Raw genomic sequence first — 22,257 nt, forward strand, 5'->3', positions numbered from 1 at the left:
GGATGCCCACATGTATTAGACTGCCTGGGTTTAAATCCCAGCTCTACTTCCAGTTCCATCTTCCTGCTTAGCACACCGTGGGACGTGGCAGGTGAAGGCTCAAATGTTTGAGTTCCTACTACCATGTGGGAAAGCTGGATTCAGTTCCCAGCTCCTGGCTTCCGGCTGGCTCATCCCTGGTCTTTGCACAGTAGGGGAGTGAACCAAGCAGATGGGAGATCAATCAATGTCTATCTCTGCCTTTCAAATAAAAATAAACATATTTTAGAAAAGGGAATTATCTTCCTATTACAAACTATGTTTGAGTAAGAGCTGGTCAGTTTCTGTCAGGGATATATCAGGAGTGGATTTTATGGGATGGTTAGCTTTTTTTTTTTTTTTCTTTAAGATTTATTTATTTATTTATTTGAAAGAGTTACACAGAGAGAAAAGGAGAGGCAGAGAGAGAGAGAGCAAGTGAGTGAGGTCTTCCATCCATTGGTTCACTCCCCACTTGGCCACAGTGGCTGGAGCTGCTCTGATCTGAAGCCAGGAACCAGGAGCTTCTTCCGGATCTCCCATGTGGGTGCAGGTCTTCTACTGCTTTCCCAGACCATAGCAGAGAGCAGTACTGTTCACTGCGGGCAGTGGCTTAACTCACTACACCACAATTCTGGCCCCTTTTGATCCTTTATAGCCACATGCTGGGACTGTGCTCAGTTAATGTTGTTTCTTTTGTGGAAAAACCACTTAAAAAGACAATTTAACATTATTTTTATGAAGTTTAATTTTTATATTCCCTGTGATTTGAGAGGTTAATTCCTAGGTATGTACCAGAAGGAAATTTTGCACATGCATCCTAAGGATGTACCAGAATTTTCTTCAACAGCTCTGTTTGTAACAGCAAGAGCTTCACAACAACCCAGTGCCCACATATACATGAGTAAATGTTAGTTGTGATATGTTCACCAAATGGAATATTAAATAGCATGCATATATAAAACTTAAAAAATAAGGGTTGGTGTTGTTGCACAGGGGATTGGGCTACTGCCTGTGATGCCGGCATTTCCATATGTGTGCTAATTTGTGTTCTGACTGCTCCACTACTGACCCAGTTCCTTGTTAATGGCCTGGGAAAAGCAGTGGAAGACAGCTCAAGTGTTTGGGACCCTGTCACCCATGTGGGAGACCAGGGTGAAGCTCCTGGCTCTTGGCTTTGGCCTGGTTCAGCCCCTGTCATTGCAACCTTCTTGGTAGTAAACCAGTGGATGGAAGATTTCTCTGTCACTACCTCTCTCTGTATAACTCTGACTTTCAAATAAATAAATAACTCTTTAAAATAAACTTACAAAAATAATATCAAATGTAATTACCTGCAGCTGCAAATAATACTAAGGGTGTAAATCTTAGCAGTATAATATTGAAGGAGAAAAGTAAATCCCAAAAGACTACTTATCATTTGATACCTTTTATAGAAAGCTGAAAACTAAATGGCTTATAAAATATACATATATGTGATAAGACCATATTTTTATTTACTTTTTTAAAAAATATTTATCCTAGAGGCAGAGCAAGAGAGGGAGAGAGAGGGCAATGCATTCCATCCACTGGTTTATTCTTCAAATGGCCATAATGGCCAAGAATGGGCCAGGCTAGAGCCAGGATCCAGGAACTCCATGAGAGTGGCAGGGGTCCAAGCACTTGGCCATCATCTGCTTTCTCAGGTACATTAGCAGTGAGCTATTTAGGAAGTAAAGCAGCTAGGACTCAAACTGGCACTCCAGTATATGATGCTGGCAACATCAAGACCATATATATATTTTTTCTTTTAAGATTATTTATTTGATAGGGAGAGCTACAGAGAGAGAGAGGTAGACAGTTACACAGAGATCTTCCATCTGCTGATTCACTCTCCAGATGGCTGCAAGCGGCTGGGTCAGTCTGAAGCCAGGAGCCTGATTTCCCATGTGGGTGCAGGGGCCCAACAACTTGGGTCATCATCTTCTGCTTTCCCAGGAGCATTAACAGGAAGCTGGATCAGAAGTAGAGCAGTTGGGATTCAAACCAGTGCTCATATGGGATGCCAGCTCACAGGTAACAGCTTTAACTGTTAAGCTACAACACTGCCCCCTCCCCCAGACCTTATTTTTAAAAGCAGGGGAATGGGGGCCAGCACTGTGGCGTAGTAGGTTAAGTCTCCACCTGTAGCACTGGCATCCCATGTGGATGCCGGTTCGTGTCCTGGCTGCTTCTCTTCCAGCTCTGTGCTGGTGGCCTGTGAAGGCAGTGAAGGGTGGCCCAAGTGCTTGGGCCCCTGCACCCATGTGGGAGATCTGAAAGAGGCTCCTGACTTTGGATCAGCCCAGCTCCAGCTCTTGTAACTGTCTGGATAGTGAACCAGTGTATTGAAGACCTCTCTGTAACTCTGCTTCTCAAATAAATAAATAAATCTTAAAAAAAAAAAAAACACACACACACAGAGGAATGGTAAGATTCTGGATAATGCTAACCTTGTATGAGAGGGGTCTTCAAATAGAATAGAGAAAAGCACATTGCTAAAAATAAGTAACTTAAGATGTTTTGTTTAATATTCATTAGTAAGTTCAGTATTTATCATACTATTAAAAATAGTGAACTTACAAAGGAAAGAAATCCTATATAATGTGCTACAACATGGATGAATCTTGAAGACACACTAAGTGAAATAAACCAGTCACAGAGAAAATACTACATGATTCCACTACATAAATCTAAAGTGGTCACAGTAGTAGAGTAATTACCAGGGGACCTAGGAGTAGGGGGAAATGAGGACCTCTTTTTTAATCAGTACAATTTCAGTGTTAGAAGATGAAAGTCTCAGAGATCTGTGACATGCAATGTGAATATACTTAACACTATTGAACTATATACTCAAAAATAGTTAAATGATAAATTTTATATTTTTTAATCACAATTGAAAATAAGTTAAAAAATTAAAGTGTCCTGTCAACGGACTAATGATGAGAGTGTTTACAACCAGAAGTTCTAATTAATTCATGTTTTTCTTTACTTGAAGTTCAGAACTAAGACAAGAAAGAAAGTAACTGTTTAGACAGAATTTTACCTTACCATATGTTGGGACATTTTTCTGTAAGAACAGAAAAATAACCAGAGTGACAAAATGAATGTATGAGAGACAGGTCCAGGTGTAGTGGAAGCTTAATGTACCTGGTGGTCTAGTGGCTAGGAATACACAATAAAGGTACAACCACCAGTGGAGAAGGTATTCTTGTGAACTAGATTCTGTTGAGAAAACTAATGCACCATATAGAGAAAAATTAAAGCTAGATTCCTACATAATACTGAACTACAAAGGAGACTTAAGGTAGATTAAAGGTCTAAATATGAAAGATAAATATGTGAAGTTAATAAAAAAATATGTAGGCAAGTAGGAAAGGTGTGGATTTGATTACATTAAAGTTAAGGATTTTGTTGTTGTTGTGTGAAGGGTGTCATAGAATTAGATGATAATTGACCAGGGAAGAGATTAGTAATGATTAAAACTGACAGGTTAGTATTTAGACTACACAAAGGAACTCCTACAAATCAGCAAAAAATAGTAACTCTAGTAGGAAAATGGGGGCGGGCATTTGGCACAGTGGTTAAGCTGCCACATGAGATGACTACATCCCATATCAAGTCCCTGTTCTATTCCACATTCCAGCTTCCTGCTAATGTGCATGTGAGAGGCAGCAGATGAGACTAGGATTGAGTCCCCAGCTTTGGCCTGGCCTAGTCCTGGCTGTTTGCAGGCATTTGGGGAGTGAACCAACAGATGGAAGATTTCAGTGTCCTAGTCTTTCAGGAAGTAAATATAATACATTTTTTTAAAAGTTTAATAGAAGGGCTGACACTGTGTCTTAGTGAGTTAAGCTGCTGCCTGTAGCACCAACATCCTACTCCACTTCCAATCCAGCTCCCCGCTAATGCACCCAGGAAAGCAGCAGAGGTGGTCTAAGTAGTTTGGCCCCTGCACCCACAGGGGAGACCCAGAAGTTTCTGGCTCCTGGCTTCAGCCTGGCCATTGTGGCCTTTTGGGAAGTAAACCAGCGGGATGGAAGGCCCCTTCCCCTTTCTGAAGCTCTGCCTTTCAAATAAATATATTTTTATAAGTTTAATAGTAAAATGTGTAAAGGATATGAACAGTTTACAGGAAAGGAAATCCACAGTGCCATCAAAAATGAGAAGAGATGCTCAGACTCATTAGTTATTAGAGAAATGCCATTGCAGCAGTCAGTAGGTATCATTCTCTGTCAGCTTGTCAAAAATTAGAAAGCTGGGGGCCAGTATTGTAGAGGGTAAAGCTGCCACCTGCAATGCTAGCATCCCATGTGGGCACCGGTTTGTGTCCCAGTTACTCCACTTTCTATCCAGCTTTCTACTAATGGCCTGGGAAAGCAACAGAAGATGGTGCAAGGGTTTGGGCCCCTGCTATCTACATTGGAGACTTGGAAGAAGCTCCTGTCTCATGGCTCCAGCTGGCCCAGCCCTGGCCATTGTGGTCACCTGGGAAGTGAACCAGCAACTAGACAATCTCTCTGTCTCTCCCTCTATCTGTGTAACTCTGACTTTCAAATAAATACATTAATCTTAAAAAAAAAAAAAAAAAGAAAGAAAGGTACAAAGTTGAATAATGTCAAGTGTTGGCAGTGACCAGAGACTGCGGGAGCCTGTGTACACTCTTTTGTGAGTGTGAAGACTAGTGCAGGCATTGTGGGTAGCAGCATGATACTGCTGAGTCAGACAGAATATACACGTGTCCTGTGGCACATCCTTAGGGGACATTTTCATTTAAGTGTTACTTCTGGCAGTTAATGGAAGAGCTGGAGGTAATCTGGATATCAGTTTCTAAGAGAATAAATAAGTAAAACGTGGTGGGTGAATGCTGTTGAAAATAGCCCATAGTGGGGCTGGTGCCGTGGCGCAGTAGGTTAATCCTCAGCCTGCAGTGCCGGCATCCCATATGGGCACCAGTTCTAGTCCCAGCTGCTCCTCTTCCAATCCAGCTTTCTGCTGTGGTCTGGGAAAGCAGTAGAAGATGGCCCAAGTCCTTGGACCCCTGTACCCACATGGGAGACCAGGAAGAAGTACCTGGCTCCTGGCTTTGGATTGGCGCATCTCCAGCTGTTGTGGCCACTGGGGAGTGAACCAGCAGAAGGAAGATCTTTTTCTCTGTCTCTCCCTCTCATTGTCTATAACTCTACCTCTCAAATAAATAAATAAATAATCTTTTAAAAAAGAAAGAAAATAGCCCATAGTGTGCCTATAGTAACCTGGGTGGATTCCATGGCACAGAACTGAGTAGGAAAAGTAGGAGACTCAAAGATACGTAACCCAATGCCAAATTAAAAATGCACATACAGAAATAGTTTGCATGGAAAGGTAAAAATATGCATAAAATACATTAGAATGTTGTTGGGGTGAGGAATAGGAGCAAAAGAGAATAAAAAGTCCCCAGAGAAGGTTGTGTCAAATAGAGGCACAGAGATTGTTACTGAGTGCAGAAACATGGTTAGCTGTTAGAGCTTCCCAAAAAATGCTTCCACAGTATGCCAAGAAATGATGTAGATTAATTGATAAGGCTTGTGTTTCTCTCGATCTGAATGATTTTTTGTTCTTCATTAGTGTAGGTTGAGAGCTCAGCCTCTAAGTGGGCACCTTTGACCAACGAGTAGAAAAACACTAGCTCTGTTCTCCTAGACCAGGGTTTCTCAACAGGGAGACTTTTGACATTTTGGACCAGATAATTCTGGTTTTTCTGTGGTGGGGGAGTGAGTTGCCCATATCCTGTAGGATGTACAACAGCGTCCCTGGCCTGTACCCACTAAGGTGCTAGTAACACCCTTCCTCAAGTTGTGACAACCAATTATGTCTCCAGATATTGCCATATGTCCCCTGGGCAGCAAAATTGCCTCTATGAGAAGCACTGTCCTGGACTCTAGGTAGTACCTAGAGCAACAGGGATGTTGCCACGTGTGAGACTGAGTATGAACAGGCATGCCAGCCGCTTGAAAGGGGTCAAACTCAGGATTGCAGCAAACTCAGGACTGCAAGTTGGAAGTTCATGTTAGATGCAGAGAAACTTAGTCTAAATTAATGTTTATTTAGAGCAAGAGGTCCTACTGATCCTACTGATTTCTGTATCTAAACTTCAGATACTGTTCTTTGCAGTTCTCACAGCAATAGTAATACCTTAAATTTCTTACAGTTTAAATTTGTTGATGGTTCATTTGCTGTCCCACTGAAATCTCACAATAGCTCCATAAGGATAGTCAGGGTAGAGATTTATCTTCATTTTCCAGATTTGTAAACCAAGGTGTAGAATCTTGTTGTGATTTGCTGGGAACACATGCCATTAAATTGGAGACCTAGACCTAAAACCTAATCTGATTATTGACTGATCAACGACGTTTGCCCAAGCCCTTTCCTCAGATGTGTAGTGCTTCCCTGACCTCTCTTTTGCTCTCGACATCATCTTGCCATCAGTAAATGATGGTAGGGAGGCAGCTTGGGAGATAAAAATTCTTGACGGAAACCTGGCCCAGGCCGAACTTGGCTTTTTGGCTTCTCTGTAGCTCAGTTTTCATCATCTCTGGAGAGCCTGATCTTACTCCTTAGCTCCCTGAGGGATATTAGGGGAAGGGATAAGTTTATGCCTGGAAAAGTGTCTGTCCTATTTTTAAAGATCTCCAAGGAGAAGCTTTCATCATCTTTGTCTGCTACCAAATATAGTATCTTCAACCCCTACTCCCTGAACTGCTCTTCCCTCCTGGAATGGCTGGCTGGCAAACCTCCTACCTGGAAATCTTTGACGTTCTATAGATTTTTCTCAGACCAGGAATTAAGAGGAGTATTAGAATGTGGCTAGAGAATGGCAAGATGGGTAAGGGGTTATAATTCTCTCTCTGATGAAGAAAAATTTACCCTCAGAATATAATGAAAAAAACTTGTAGCTGTGTTATATACTCCTACATCTGCTGCCTCTCAGCCTTGCCTGCCTCTTCAGGCTCATTTCTCACCCTTCCCTCTGACACTAGTTGTTCTTTATCAAGTCTTTACCATGTATTTCATCAAACACTTTACCATGTGCCCTCATCCTGAAACACTTGTCATGATACCTTTTTCTGCCTTTCTTGACCATCAAGACAGGTATCAGGTCCGGCGCTTTGGTGAAGCGGGTAAAGCCCCTACCTACAGTGCCGGCATTTCATATGGGCACTGGTTTGAGTCCTGTCTGCTCCATTTCCAATCCAGCTCTCTGCTATGGCCTGGGAAAGCAGTAGAAGATGGCCCAAGTGGTTGGGTCCTTGTGCCCGAGTGGGACACCCGGAAGAAACTTCAGGCTCCTGACTTCAGATTGGCCCAGCTCTGGCCATTGCAGCCATTTGAGTAGTGAACCAGCAGATAGAAGACCTCCTTCTCTCTATCTCTTTATTTTTATCTCAAATAAAATTATTTTTTCTCTTTATTTAAAATGAAATAAATAAATCTTTAAAAAAAATCAAAGGGTGCTGCCTTTAAGATGTCTTCCTTGGTTCCCCTTCTTGAGTGAAGTGCTTTTCCTCTATACTTTTCTTAGCCACCAGGGCTTATTCCATTATAGCGCTTATCATACTGAATTGTAGTATTTTTTAAATTAATTTATTTATTTGAAAGGCAGCTGGAGCTGTGCCCATCCAAAGCCAGGAACCAGGAGATTCTTCCAGGTTTCCCACGCGGGTGCAGGGGCCCCAAGAACTTGGGCTGTCTTCTGCTTTCCCAGGCCATAGCAGAGAGCTGGATTTGAAGTGAAGCAGCTGTCACTTGAACTGGTGCCCATATGGGATGCTGGCCCCTGCATTTCATTTAATTCCCCAGTCCTTAGCATGATGGCCAGTAAGTGTCCAGTAAATTTTTGGTGTATGACTGCCTGACTGACACTTGCCCGGAGAGGTGACTTGGGGAAAAAGACATAATTCTCATAGAACAGCAATCCATAAGAAACAGAGTTATTCTGTGCTTTTCTCAGAGGCAAGAGTTGGACCCAGACCAGAAGGCACACAGGTGGGTTTTTCAGGTCAGCATCAGGGACATGTGTTAGCAATGGAATGACCTGCCTCAGGTGTTTAGGATGACTATTTGTGTGGGGTGTGGAAGGAGGGGATTGCCAAGCAAATTTCTGCCATGTAGGGTATTCCAGCAAGGTACAGGTTCTTACTGGGTCATAGAAATCACACTGAATAAGTCTGCGTACTGGACTTCCTGAGAACTCTTCTGATAACTGAAGGCAACAACTACTTCCTGTAGTCTTTACCCAGCCTACTATCCCGGTGCCTTCAGTTGGTCCTTATGTGATTGATCTCCACACCCTTTGTGATCCTGGACATCTTTTAAGGCCATGCTTACTTGTTGTTTGTACAGTACACACCCAAAGCCTGAGCCCAGGACCACAGAGATGCTTTGGCAGAGCAGGGGAGAGGGGCGCTGCTGCCTCCTCCATTCTGGTGATGGTGTCAGTTAAGCAGCTGAAGGTTGCCATGGCTGTTTTGGCAGCAGCTCTGTTAGCGTACATTCCCTAGCAATTGGTGGTCAACTGAAACACCTAGATCTGTTTCATGTGAACTGCTATTGAGTCACTCCTTTCCCATTCTGTCTTTGGGTAGTTGGTTAGGTTTTGTCATGTGGTTTTGGTTCTTCATTTCAGTTCATTAGCTCATAGAATGTCAGAGCTAGAACCCTAGAAACAAACTTTTATTTGTTTTGCATCTTGTTTCTTCTAGTTTCCATGTTCACTTCCTTACACTTTGTGCTGTCCACAATTCAGTAAGCAGTTCCTTCTTCCATGAAAATATTGAGCAGAGCCATGGGACAGATCTCAGATACCTCCCTCTAGTTGGTCTTGATCCATTAATCAGCGCTTTTTTTTTTAAAAGTTCATTGTTCTCTTAACTGTGATTTTCTTACTTTTATTATGAGTAAATGCAGAGGTGGTAAAATGAGAATCCTCAAATCACAAATGCCAAGACAGACTGGCAAGGCCTCTGGTGCCTAAGGGGGTTGTAATCTAGGAGCTCTTTCTGCTTTCATGAATTTTCATTCCTCTGAACTGAAGGGATCTAAGGTTGTCTTCTCTATCATCACACAGATTAGAAATCATTGTTAGGGTTAATTTCAAGTCCACCAACACAACTTCCCATGATGATGAGCTCTCAGCTAAAGAAACGATTTTGTTTCGGTGTGGACTCACTGTTAGCACCTAACTTCATCATCTCAACTGTTTAGTTTTGTGGAGAACTTATGTGAGATATTGCTACTTTCTGTTTTCAATTAGAGAAGCTGGGATTATCCCACAGTAAATGTTTGCTGTGGAATCAGTGGTTTCAGGCCAGTCTACAATTTCTTTTTTTTTTTTTTAAGATTTCTTTTTTAATTATTTATTTGAAAGTCAGCATTACACAGAGAGAAGAGAGGCAGGCAGAGAGGTCTTCCATCCACTGGTTCACTCCCCAACTGGCCTCAATGGTTGGAGTTGCGCAGATCCAAAGCCAGGAGCTTCCTCCGGGTCTTCCCACATGAGTGCAGGGGCTCAAGGACCTGGGCCATCTTCTACTGCTTTCCCAGGCCATAGCAGAGAGCTGGCTCGGAAGTGGAGCAGCTGGGACTTGAACCAACGCCCATATAGGATGCTGGCACTGCAGGCGGTGGCCTCACCCGCCACACCACAGTGCGGGTGTCTACAAATTGAACTTTGTATTTGCAGATTCAGAGAAAGAAGGATGAATGGCTTTTGTTTTCCCCACCTACCTGGTCAAATCTAAGCCTCCTTCAGGACTGTCCAGAGTACTGACTTCCAGGAAGTCTGCCTTGATAACTTCTGCTCTCACATCTGTCCTCTGAACTCCCTTGTCAGAACTGAATGGTTTTCATGGCTACCTAGTCATGTGTTGTGTTTCATCACTCACATCCTGGAAGAGGTATCAGGGCCAAGGCTTCCATTATTTTGTTTTTTCCACAGTAGTAGGCACAAGTACTTGAACAAGGGAGCCAAATCTGTCTGTATTTTTTTTAACAATGTTTTCTCTTAACATGTAATACTTGTACATTTTATGAGGTAAATTGCAACCTTTAAACACATACACATAGCTTAAAGCAACCATACTAGGCATCCAGACTTTCCATTTCCTTATCTTTTTGTTTGGAGCCTGTCAACTTCTCTATACCAGTTCTTTTTAGACTAATACTTAGGTAATACCTAAGTATTACCACCAGATGGCACTAGAATCCCTACCTTTACTTATGTAGCCATTAAGAATGCCTTCCTTAACGAAGTTTAAATTTATTACTAAGCAAAATGACAATATATACAATTGAAACTTTTAAGAATAAAACAGAGTAAAAAAATTAACTAAAGATGTAAGTAACTTGTTCAGCTAGTAGACTAGGCTTCATGTTCACTTGGCATCTCTGCCCTGTGCCTCTGCCTGCTCTGGACTCTTACCCACAGCTGCTTTTCTGCTCTGCGTGGAATCTCATTTTCAAGATTCCCTAATGGAGAGTTCCTAGATCCTAACAGTGCCTCAAACCCTTGGTTAGTACTTTAGATAATTTCTTCGTCCTGGAAAGGATGAATTAAGCATTAAAAAGAAATGCTATAACCCTAACACTTTTATTTATTTGAAAGGCAGAGAGAAAGAGAGACAGACAAAGATCTCCCATCTACTGGCTCACTCCACAACTGCCTGCAACAACCTCGGCTGGGATAGGCTGGACCAATCTGTCATGTGGATGGCAAGGATCCAAGTACTTGAGATACCAACCTGCAGCTTTCTAGGGTGCACATTAGTAGGAAGTTGGAGTTAGGAAGGGAGCCAGGACTCAAACCCAGGCACTCCATTATGGGCTATTGGTATCCAATACTGCATCTTAGCTGCTGTGCCGAATGCCTGCCCCTGCTTTCAGTATGTCGTTTATTTTGATTATCTCATTCTAGTCTGTTCTCTCATATGTGTCACTATGCATTTTATGATCATGTGAAGTCATAATAAGAGCTCTCATTTACTGAGTTTTTAGTATAGATTAATCACTGTGGTTTTTCTTTCTTTCTTTTTTTTAATATGAGCTGACTTCCAAAAATTCATGGAAAATGGAATTAAGAAATAAGTAATTTTGATAGATGCTGATTTGTGTCCTGGCTGCTCCTCTTCCATTCCAGCTCTCTGCTTACAGCCTGGGAAAGTAGTAGAAGATGGCCCAAGCTCCGGCTCCTGGCTTCAGATCGGCCCAGCTCAGGCCTTTGTGGCCATTTGGGTAGTGAACCAGCAGATGGAAGACCTCTCTCTCTGTAACTCTGCCTCTCAAATAAGTAAAATATTTTTTAAAATATTTTGGTGCAAAAAATTTGAAATCTGTGCAGGTTTTCATAATACAGATTTCTCATACACTTTTTAAAGACCCCTCATTGGTTACTTCCATTTAAATATGAGAGCTAGGAACGGGCATCTAATGGTTAAGATGCCAGCTTCCCATATCACTACCTGGGTTTAATTCCTGGCTCTGGCTCCTGACTCTAGCTATAAGCTCAGGCAGATCCTGGGAGGCATTGATCATGGCTCTGGTAATTGTGCTTCTGCTTCCCATATGGGAGACCTGAATTGTGTTCTGGCTCCAGCTTTGGCCTCTGCCCAGGTCTGGACACTGCAGGCATTTGAGAGCAAAACCAGTGGATGGGAGCTCTTTGTATCTGTCTCTACCTCTAAAGTAAGTTAATTAATTTTAAAAGTTTATGTGGGGCCAGTGCTGTGGTGCAGTGGGTTAAAGCACTGACCTGCCGCTCCAGCAACCCATATGGGTACCGCTTCAGGTCCCAGCTGCTCCACTTACGATCCAACTCTCTGCTGTGGCCTGGGAGGGCAGAGAAGGATGGCCCAGGTTTTTAGGCCCCTGCACCCCAATGGGAGGCCCCAAGGAAATGTTCCTGGCTTCAGATCAGCTCAGCTCTGACCTTTGCGGCCTCTTGGGGAGTAAACCAGTAGATGGAGGACCCCACCCCCACCCCCGTAACTCTTTCAAATAAATAAAATAAATCTTTTTTAAAAAAACTTTTAAAAAGTAAATACAAGCTGATATGTTGAATGCTTTTTTTAAGAAATATATATTTATTTGAAAGAATTAGATCTTCCATCTGCTGGTTCACTCCCCAGTGGCCTTAATGGCCGGGTCTGGGCCAGACTAAAGCCAGGAGACAGAAATATCTTATGAGTCTCCCACATGGATTTAGAGGTCCAGGAATTTGGGTCATCTCCCACTGCTTTCCCAGATGCATTAGGAGGAAGCTGGATTGGAAGTGGTGTAGCCAGAACTCAAACTGGTGCCCATATGGGGTACCAGTAGTGCAGGCCACAGCTTAACCTGCTATGCCACAGCACTGCCCCCTTGAATGCTTTTTTTTTTAATTTATTGTATTTCTTAGACTGAATGCTTATTGTTGTAAGTGCTTTCTATGCATTAATTCACCTAACCCATACAATCTTTTTTTTTAAAAAAAAATATTTATTTATTATTTGAAAGGCAGAGTCTCAGAGAGGCAGAGGGGGAGAGAAGCTTTCCATCTGCTGGTTCATTCCCTAGATGGCTGCAAGTGGCCAGAGCTGTGCCGATCCGAAGCCAGGAGCTTCCTCTGGTCTCCCATGCAGGTGCAGGGGCCCAAGGATGTGGGCCATCTTCTACTGCTTTCCCAGGCCATAGCAGAGAGCTGGATCAGAAGTGGAGTGGCTGGGACTCAAAATGGCGCCTATATGGAATGGATGCCAGCACTTCAGGCTGCAGCTTTACCCACTACGCCACAGTGCCAGCCCCTCCTTCTGTTCTCTTGTTGCAGCTCCTTCCTTCCTTCCTCCCTTCCTTCCTTTTTTTTTCCTTTTTTTTTTTTTTACAGGCAGAGTGGACAATGAGAGAGAGAAAGGTCTTCCTTTTCCGTTGGTTCACCCCCCAATGGCTGCTGCGGCTGGCGCTCTGTAGCCAGTGCTCCGCACTGATCTGAAGCCAGGAGCCAGGTGCTTCTCCTGGTCTCCCATGCGGGTACAGGGCCCAAGAACCTGGGCCATCCTCCACTGCACACCTGGGCCACAGCAGAGAGCTGGACTGGAAGAGGAGCAACCGGGACAGATTCCGGTGCCCCAGCTGGGACTAGAACCTGGAGAGCTGGCACTGCAGGCGGAGGATTAGCCTATTGAGCTGCAGTGCCAGCCCTTCCTTCCTTTCTTTAAAATATATATATATATATATATATATATATATATATATATATATATTTTTTTTTTTTTTTTTTTTGAAAGTCAGAGTGACAGAGGAGAGAGAGAGAGAAAGAGATCTTCCATTTGCTGGTTCATTCTCCAAATGACCACAACAGCTGGGGCTTGGCCAGACCAAAGGCAGGAACGTGAAACTCTGTCCAGGTCTCCCACATGGGTATAGGGGCCCAGGCACTTGGGCCATCTTCTGTTTTTCCAGGCACATTAGCAGGGAGCTGGATCAGAAGTGGAGCAACCAGGACTCAAACCGGCACCCATATGGGATGCTGGTGTCACACGCAGTGACTAACCCACTGCACCACAATGCTGATGCCTGTTTCTGTCTCTCTCTCTCTTTTTTTTTTTTTTGTCTGTAAAACGACACTGAAAGACTGAAATGACATTGCAGTGCTAGTTTCTTGACAACTACACACTACAGAGAAGCTCTCAGCTACAGTTTCCAGGATGGTAACCACCAATGTCTGTGGCACCAGTCAGATACTTTAGAACATGCTATAAATGTAAAATACACATCAGCTTTCAGAGCCTTAGTACAAACAGTGGTAAAATATCTCACTAATAATTCTAATGTTGTATGTGCTGAAATAATGTTTTGGATATATTTTGTTAAATAAAATATTCAAATTTATATCTTTTTAAAAACTTTTTTTAAAGATTTATTTATTTATTTGAAAGGCAGAGTCATAGAGAGGCAGAGCAGAGGGAGAGAGAGAGGTCTTCCATCCACTGATTCACTCCCCAAGTGGCTGCAATGGCTGGAGCTGCGCCAATCAAAAGCCAGGAGCCAGAAGCTTCTTCCGGGCCTCCCATGTGGATGCAGGGGGCCCAATGATTTGGATCATCTTCTACTGCTTTCCCAGGCCATAGCAGAGAGCTGGATCAGAAGTGGAGCAGCTGGGACTTGAACCAGTGCCCATATGGGATGCTGGCACTCAGGCGGTGGCTTTACCTGCTACACCACAGTTCCGGCCCCCTTAAAAACTTTTATAAATGTAATGACTAAAAAATTTTTTAAAGATTTATTGATTTGGCAGGCAGAGTGATGCGGGAGGGTGTGGGGAGAGAAATCTTGCATCTACTAATTTTTTTTTTTTTTTTTTTAGACAGGCAGAGTGGACAGTGAGAGAGACAGAGAGAAAGGTCTTCCTTTGCCATTGGTTCACCCTCCAATGGCTGCCGCGGCTGGCGCGCTGCGGCCAGTGCACCGCGTTGATCCGATGGCAGGAGCCAGGTGCTTATCCTGGTCTCCCATGGGGTGCAGGGCCCAAGGACTTGGGCCATCCTCCTCTGCACTCCCTGGCCACAGCAGAGAGCTGGCCTGGAAGAGGGGCAACCAGGACAGAATCCGGAGCCCTGACCGGGACTAGAACCCGGTGTGCCGGCGCCGCTAGGCGGAGGATTAGCCTGTTGAGCCACGGCGCCGGCCTGCATCTACTAATTTAATCCCTAAATAGCTACAATGCCCAGAGGCTGGACCAGGCTACAGCCAAGAGCCAGGAATTTCACCTTTGTCTACCACATGGTTGACAGGGGCCCAAACATTTGGGCCATCACTTGCAGTTTTCCCAGGCACGTTAGCATGGAGCTGGATTGAGGGAGCTGCTGGGACTTGAACTGGCACTCTGATATATGGTATGTGGGCATCACAGATGATGGCTTAACATGCTGTGTCATAACGCCTGGCCCCAGAATCTTAAATTGGATATGTAATTTGCATTATATTTCAGTTGGGCAGCAATGGTCTAAAAATCCCCAGGAGTAAATATTTTTTAAAGTTTTCTCTGCTTTGGAACATCAGGAAACTAACTATTCTTTCCTCTTTATGGCGAGAGAAATTTTTTTTTAAAGAAATTTATTCATTTTATTTATTTAAAAGGCATGGGGACAAAGATCTCACGTCCACTAGCTCACTTACCAAATACCCACCAGGAGCCTGGGCAGTGCCAGGCTGAAACTGGGAGCCAGGAACTCAACACAGGCCTAACATGTGGGTGGCGGGGACCTAATTATTTTCACCATCACCTGCATGCATTAGCAGGAAGCTGGATCTGAGAGCAGAACTGGGACGTGACCCTGTCATTTTCTTAACTAGTATGCCAAACACCCATTGTGCTCTCCTTTTTAAATTAGTTTTTAAGTTTATATTTAATTGACACATAAAGGTTAGAGGTATTTATGGAGTATCATATGCTGTTTTGATACATGCATTCATTGAGTAATGGCCAAATCAGGTAAGCATCTATCTTCTGAAACATTTCTCATATATATATATATATATATATATATATATATATATATATATTCTTTCATTTGATGACCTCAGGAAGAAAACCCCCATTAAGTGCTAATTATCTTCTCATTTTATACCTACAACTCACCTTAGAGAAGTGACATCTAGTTAAAGCAGTGTGGTTGAGGGAAGGAATTAGGCACAAGAAGCAGAAGATTGGTGGTTATTGCAGACTTCTTAGAATTGTATGCATTTGAAACTTTTTAAAAAAAGATTTATTTATTATTTGAAAGTCAGGATTACACAGAGAGAAGGAGAGGCAGAGAGAGAAAGAGGTCTTCCATCCACTGGTTCACTCCCCAGTTGGCCGCAGCTAGAGCTGCGCCAATCCAGAACCAGGAGCCAGGAGCTTCCTCTGGGTCTTCCACCTGGGTGCAGGGGCCCAAGCACTAGGGCCATCCTCTACTGCTTTCCCAGGCCATAGCAGAGAGCTGGCTCAGAAGTGGAGCAGCTGGGTCTCAAACTGGCGCCCATATGGGATGCCAGCACCGCAGATGGTGGCTTTACCCACTACACCACAGTGCCGGCCCCAGCATTTGAAACTCTTGAGCTGAAAAGTCTAGAGTTAAAACTCTGACGAAGGGGAAGTAAAATAGACACTCTTTAAAACAGAATTGTGGGAGCAGGCATTTAGCCTAGTGGTTAAGACATCTGCTGGGTTTGATTCCCAGCTGCAAGTCAGATTTGATTCCTAACTCTATTCCTAACTGCTATTGCAGTCCCTGGGAGACAGTAGTGATAACCCAAGCAAGTGGCCACTTGCTGGCCAAGTGGGAGAACTGGGTTGATTTCCCAACTTTGATGTGGCCCAGCCCTGGCTGTTGTGGGCATTTGGAGAGTGAACTGGCAGATGGGTGCCTGTGCACGCACATACCCTTTCTCTCTGTCTGCCTCTGAATGTATCGTTTTTCTTTAAAACCCAGGAATGTGCCTCTCTAATAGGGAGTTTTATTTTCCTCTTATTTACTTATCCATATTTACTGAGGACTTTTATGTGCCAACCACTTTGCTTCCACAAAGGAAACAAATGAACACAGCCTAGACGCTGCCCCCGAGGAGCTTATATTCAGATGGAGAGTGAATCAGGCCTCATATTCTAGATAAGCACTGCAGTGATATCAAGAAAGTCCTTTTGAAGCCCTAGAAAGTCATGACAGATTCTGCCTGGAAAGGCGGCTGGAGGCTTCGCTTGTCTTAGATGTGATATTATCAGGCAGAAAGGGAGGCAGGAATGAAGTTCTAGCCTGTGGGGGACAAAATGACTTAAAGGCATGGGAGTGGGAGGAGACAATTCTAGAATTGGTGGTTTGGGCCTCTTTATGAGGAGGAAATCAGTAGTCTAGCTGAATATTTTGGATCCTAGCCTGTGTGCAGGAGACTATTAGAGAATTTTTTTTTTTTTTTGACAGGCAGAGTGGACAGTGAGAGAGACAGAGAGAAAGGTCTTCCTTTTTGCCGTTGGTTCACCCTCCAATGGCCACCGCGGCTGGCGCACCGCGCTGATCTGATGGCATTTTCCAGACCACACCTTAGAGATAGCAGTTGGTCTTCCTGGAAGGATTGGGTGAGGAGTCACTGGCTACACGGAGGCTTGCAAAGAGATAGTTGCAGCTTGCAGGCAAGAGATAGCGGGGCTAGAATGGAAAGGAAAGAATATATCCAAGAGACAGTCAAATAGGGCTTGAAAGGGAGGAGTTGAGCATGGTCCTGGGTTTCTGTCTTTGATCACTAGTGGAGTTGTTTTCATCCAAGATTGGAAATGTAGGGAAGGACCAGGTTAAAATAGAAAACAAGAAGCATTTTGGATCCATGGATTGGGCTGTGGCTGGAGCTGGCTTGAGCTGAAGTGCTTGTATTTGTGTTTCAGATGGTGACCCTCTTTCAGATGTGGGTTGTCCCCCTCTATTTCACAGTGAAGCTGCACTGGTGGAGGTTCCTAGTGATCTGGAGCTTCTTCTCTGCTGTCACAGCCTTTGTCACCTTCCGAGCCACACGAAAGCCTCTAGTACAGACAACTCCAAGGTGAGAGTTGAGGTAGTGGGGAAGGGCCCAGGTTTCCTGAAGCTATGCTTCTGGAAAGCATGGGAGGAAGGTGGGTTTAGATGGAAAAAAGGTTGCAGTTTCTGCTTTCCACAATGTTTTTTGTGTAGGGCCCCACTGAAACAAGCTGATTGGGAGACCAACCCCTCTATGCACTGATTAACAACCACCATGTATTTCCCTACAGCTCATTTTATGGTTTATATCAAGGTCTGTTTATAAGAGAAGCAAACACAATCAGTAAGCAAGTTCTTGGTGATCACTGTGGTCTTATTTTAAATGGTATTTTTGAGGTAGGCACTGTGGTGCAGCAGGTTAAGCTGCGGCCTGCAGTGCTGGTATCCTGTATGGCTGCCAGTTCGAGATGGCTGCTCCACTTCTGTGCTATTGCACCTGGGAAAGTAGCAGAAGATGGCCCAAGTGCTTGGGCCCCTACACCCACATGAAAGACCTGGAAGAAGCTACTGGCTTTGGCATGGCATAGTCCTGACTGTTGCAGCCATTTAGGGAGTGAACCAGCAGATGGAAGACCTCTCTCTCTCTGTCTCTCTCTGTTTCTTCTGTTTCTTTCTTTCTAACTCTACCTTTCAAATAAATAAATAAATCTAAAAAAATTTAAATATTATTTTCTTCTGCGAACACTTCTCTGATCCCTGAATTATATTTTCCATTATATTTCTCATAATACCCTATAGTTTTCCTTCACAGAATTTATTGCAACTTAAAACTAAATATTACCTTGAGTATCTTTCTCCCCCACTAAACTTTGACCTTGAGACCAGGAACCACACCTGTTTTGTCTGTCACTGTATATCTAGGACTTGCCACAGGGCCTGACACTTCGGAATCTACTTTATCAATTTTTGTTGAATGAATGAATCTCAACAAAGTTACAGTTTATGAACAAACAGTGCTTCTTTCTTGGGTTACAAAATAGCCACTGCCAGTATAACCAAATAAATTTCTTGTTTGATCCTCCCAAGCAGCTAGTGAGGTCATTTTCTATACGTTCTTGACCCAATGAAAAAAGAGAGATTTTCTTATTCATTCAGTACATACCTGCTATGTGCCAGGCCCTGTGCTGAGTGCTGGGGATACAGAGCCAGATAAGACATGGTCCCTGCCCTCAAGGAGTGCTTGGTTTAATGGAGATGAACAAGAAAGCACCTGATGTGGTGCATTTGGTAAGTGCTACAGAAAAGTGTGCGAAGGCCCAGGAGAGCCTGACAAGAACTGATCAGCCTGAACTTTGTATCCAACTGGTCTAGAGTCTTTCAAATTGTAAATTGCTGTTCCTCTCGCATCTCTGTGTCTACTTTATTGCACTCCTTCCTCTGGCCTCTGATTTGTACAGTTGGTGATCCAGAAGCTGTGCTTTTGCTTTGGTAATTGACTTCCAGGGCCATTATAGAAGATAACAGGCTCTGCAGCCAGGTGGATGTGGACTGGAACTCCATGCCCTGCTACTTGTTAGCTCTGTGACCTGATTTCTCTGAGCCTAGTGTAAGACAGCGTGAAGAGTCAGCGAGTAACAGTATCAGCACCTAACTAAAATGACTGAAAGTGTGACAGTAATATGGGAGGATTTTTCTAAGAATAAACATTTGATAGTGCTTTACAGTTTTAAGCATCCTTATTTTTTTTTTTACTGCAGTATTTAATGAGTATATTATATATCAGAAATGGGCTCTGTACAATACACTGAGAAAGGTAGCATGGTTTCCCCATTTTACAAATAAGTAAATTTGTCTTGGATAAATGATTTAAATGACCTGAGGTTACCCAGAAAATAAACCCTCTCTTAATTCAGACTAAGAGTTGCCTGACCTAAGAGTCCATATCCTTTCCACTGTGTGTCTCTTCTTGTGACTAGTGGAAACCCTGGATAATTGAGCCGTGTGTGATTTCTTTGAAGGCAATGCTACAAGGTGTGTAGGGCCTTTTCCTACCCTGAGAAGCCATTATTGCTTGCCTGGCTGTAACAGGGAAGGACCTTGAGCTTCCTCCTGGGTCTAGGCAGGGTTGGCTTGTGTATTCAAGAAAATTGCCATATTCCCCACTAGCTCTCATCACATATAGCATAGTGACTCCTGATAGTAGGGACTTATCATTATCATAGTTGAAAGGTTCTGGTTCATTCAAGGAACCATCTTTCCTCTCTTGATCCAGCTGGGGTCAACCATCCAGATTCCCGACTGCTCTTCGTTGGATCTGGGGCATAATGCTCCTCCCTCATAGGCATGAGCAGTCCCATTCCATCCACCATAGCCACCTCTACACATATACATCCAATTCAAAGGTACTTTTGAGGGCCTACCTCTTCATCCCTTCTGCTCCAGAAAAAAAATTATTTCAGAAGCAAATTCCTTAGTCATCATTCCTTTCATTATTAACTACTGTGGATAAGAGTAAAACCATATTCAGAATAACCAACCCAGGTACAAAAGGCTGTAGCTAACTCTACCTCTGGTTGATCTTTCCTTAAATTCCCTTTCCTGACAAGAACAACTAGCCTTGCCCTCCTTGTCCTCTTCTGATGTTGCTGTGGTTATTAGTTTTTACTTCTCCATCCAACTAATCTGAATTCAAGATGTTACAGCTGGCTGAGGTCAACTGTGCTCTGTCTTTGTTTGAGGCCAAAACCTCTTGGAATCTTTCTTCCTTTAGTCTGAGAAAATATAACATATTGGTTCCCTGGTATATGGAAAAGTAAACAGCTTTGAGTAGTACTGAAGTTGCTCATTAAGTCTTGATGTTGCCGTTGATGTGAGAGGAAGGGATCCTGTTGGTCTCCAGGCCCCTATGGCCAGCACCTCTGTCAGCCATACTAATATATTCTTCTTTCTCCAGGTTGGTGTATAAATGGTTCCTGCTAATCTATAAAATCAGCTATGCTACTGGCATCGTTGGCTACATGGCTGTCATGTTTACCCTCTTTGGTCTTAATTTATTATTTAAGTAAGTACTCTTTACTTTTGTTTTTGCTGGTGTTTGGGAGAGGAGTATCTGGGGAAATGGACATTGCTTACTGTGTTAAGTTTGGGATGTTCATAAGGGGAACGTGGTACCCAGGATGGGAGGCTCTGAGGGGAGATTGGAGAGAATGGATTGTCCATGGTTTGTTCTGGCAGAAATTAAAGATTGTACAGAGTCACAGTCCCAAATCATTGGTTAATATTTTTGAAGAGTTTATATTTTAGTGGAAAATTAGAATGCAGGTAAGTATTATAATGATTTTAACCAATTACCCATAATGCTATCACTCCAACAGAACCATTTTTCTTGTCCAAGTGTATTATTTATTATAATACCTACTCTTCCCAAGTGGTCTTATATTCAAGTAGGCCAGGGATTGGCAAACTACCTGCTTTGGGCCAAATCATCCCACAGCTTGTTTTTACAAAATGAAGTTTTACTGGAACACAGTCATGCTTATTTATTTACATATTGTCTATGACTACTTTTTTTTAAAAAAAGATTTATTTGTTTGTTTGAGAGGCAGAGTTAGAAAGAGAGGGAAAGAGAGAGAGAGGTCTTCCATCCACTGGTTTATTCCCCAGATGGCCACAAGGGCCAGAGCTGGAGCTATCTGAAGCAAGGAGCTAATAGCTTCTTTCAGGTCTCTCATGTGGGTGTAGGGGTCCAAGCACTTCTGCTTTCCCAGGCCATTAATAGGAAACTGGATCAGAAGTGGAGCAGCCAGGACTCGAACCAGAGCCCATATGGGATGCCGGTGTCACAGGTGGAGGCTTAACCTACCATGTCACAGTGCTGTCCCTGAATGTTTTTGTACTGAAATAGCAGAGTTGAATAGTTGTGGTAGACACCACATGGGCCACAAAACCTAAAGTGTTTACTATGTGGCCCTTTACAAGAAAGGGTTCACTGACCTTTGGGCCAGATACTTGAATTCCACAGTCATGGTTGGCCACATTTGGCAACAGGGCCACTTTGAAGGATGCAAGACAGGTACATAGCAGGACAGTGACTGTAGGAGTCCCAGAACTGAGATATGAGAGAGTGAGGCCACTCACAGACAGATGTGGAAGCCATCCTGGCCTAGGAGCCCTATCCCCAAGGACATAGCCAGTTTTAAGAATGTCCCAGTCCAGATGCAGAGTGCCAACTACAGATCATTTTTAATATATAAGCATTTTGCCTGTTCTACCTTTGTCAGGTTTCTGAGGAAATAATTTTAGAAAGTTGACCTATGGACATTAAGTCTTACTCCTTTGTTAGGCATGTGGGTTATTTTCAGTTTAGTGCTATCACAGATAATCTGGCTGGGTTGTTTCCTAAGAGCACATTCCTAGGAGTGGGATGGTGGCTGTTGCTTCTGGCCGTCATGAGCTTTCCAGAAGATTTGTACCAGCATACAGGTCCTCACCCAACCCTAGTTGAAACAGAGGCCAGGAAGTCCTGAGCTTGGAGAGGGTGTTTGAAGGGTGTGGTGAATCTGTGGGCCAGAAGAGGGTGGGAGTGAGAATTCCTGAATGAGGGCAGTAACGGCTGCAGACTGCAGATCATGAGGGGGCCCTCGGTCTGGGACAGTGCAGGGAAGCTGAAGAGTTTTAGGATTCAAACTTAAGTGCATGGATAGGAAAACCACTGACTTCTTCC

At 43.5% G+C, this 22,257-nt stretch overlaps 1 protein-coding gene across 2 annotated transcripts in view; it reads left to right on the forward strand.

Annotated features, from left to right (window-relative positions):
• RNF121 (ring finger protein 121) overlaps nt 1–22,257 on the forward strand; it is an 84,652-nt gene that overhangs the window by 43,047 nt on the left and 19,348 nt on the right. For both annotated transcript variants that reach the window (XM_062196645.1, XM_062196646.1), the window contains 2 exons: nt 17,465–17,619; nt 20,488–20,595. In XM_062196645.1, coding sequence (XP_062052629.1) covers nt 17,465–17,619; nt 20,488–20,595 — 263 coding nt within the window. The remainder of the gene's footprint in view (nt 1–17,464; nt 17,620–20,487; nt 20,596–22,257) is intronic.

Source organism: Lepus europaeus, chromosome 7, assembly GCF_033115175.1.
Source record: "Lepus europaeus isolate LE1 chromosome 7, mLepTim1.pri, whole genome shotgun sequence".
Classification (NCBI taxonomy): domain Eukaryota; kingdom Metazoa; phylum Chordata; class Mammalia; order Lagomorpha; family Leporidae; genus Lepus; species Lepus europaeus.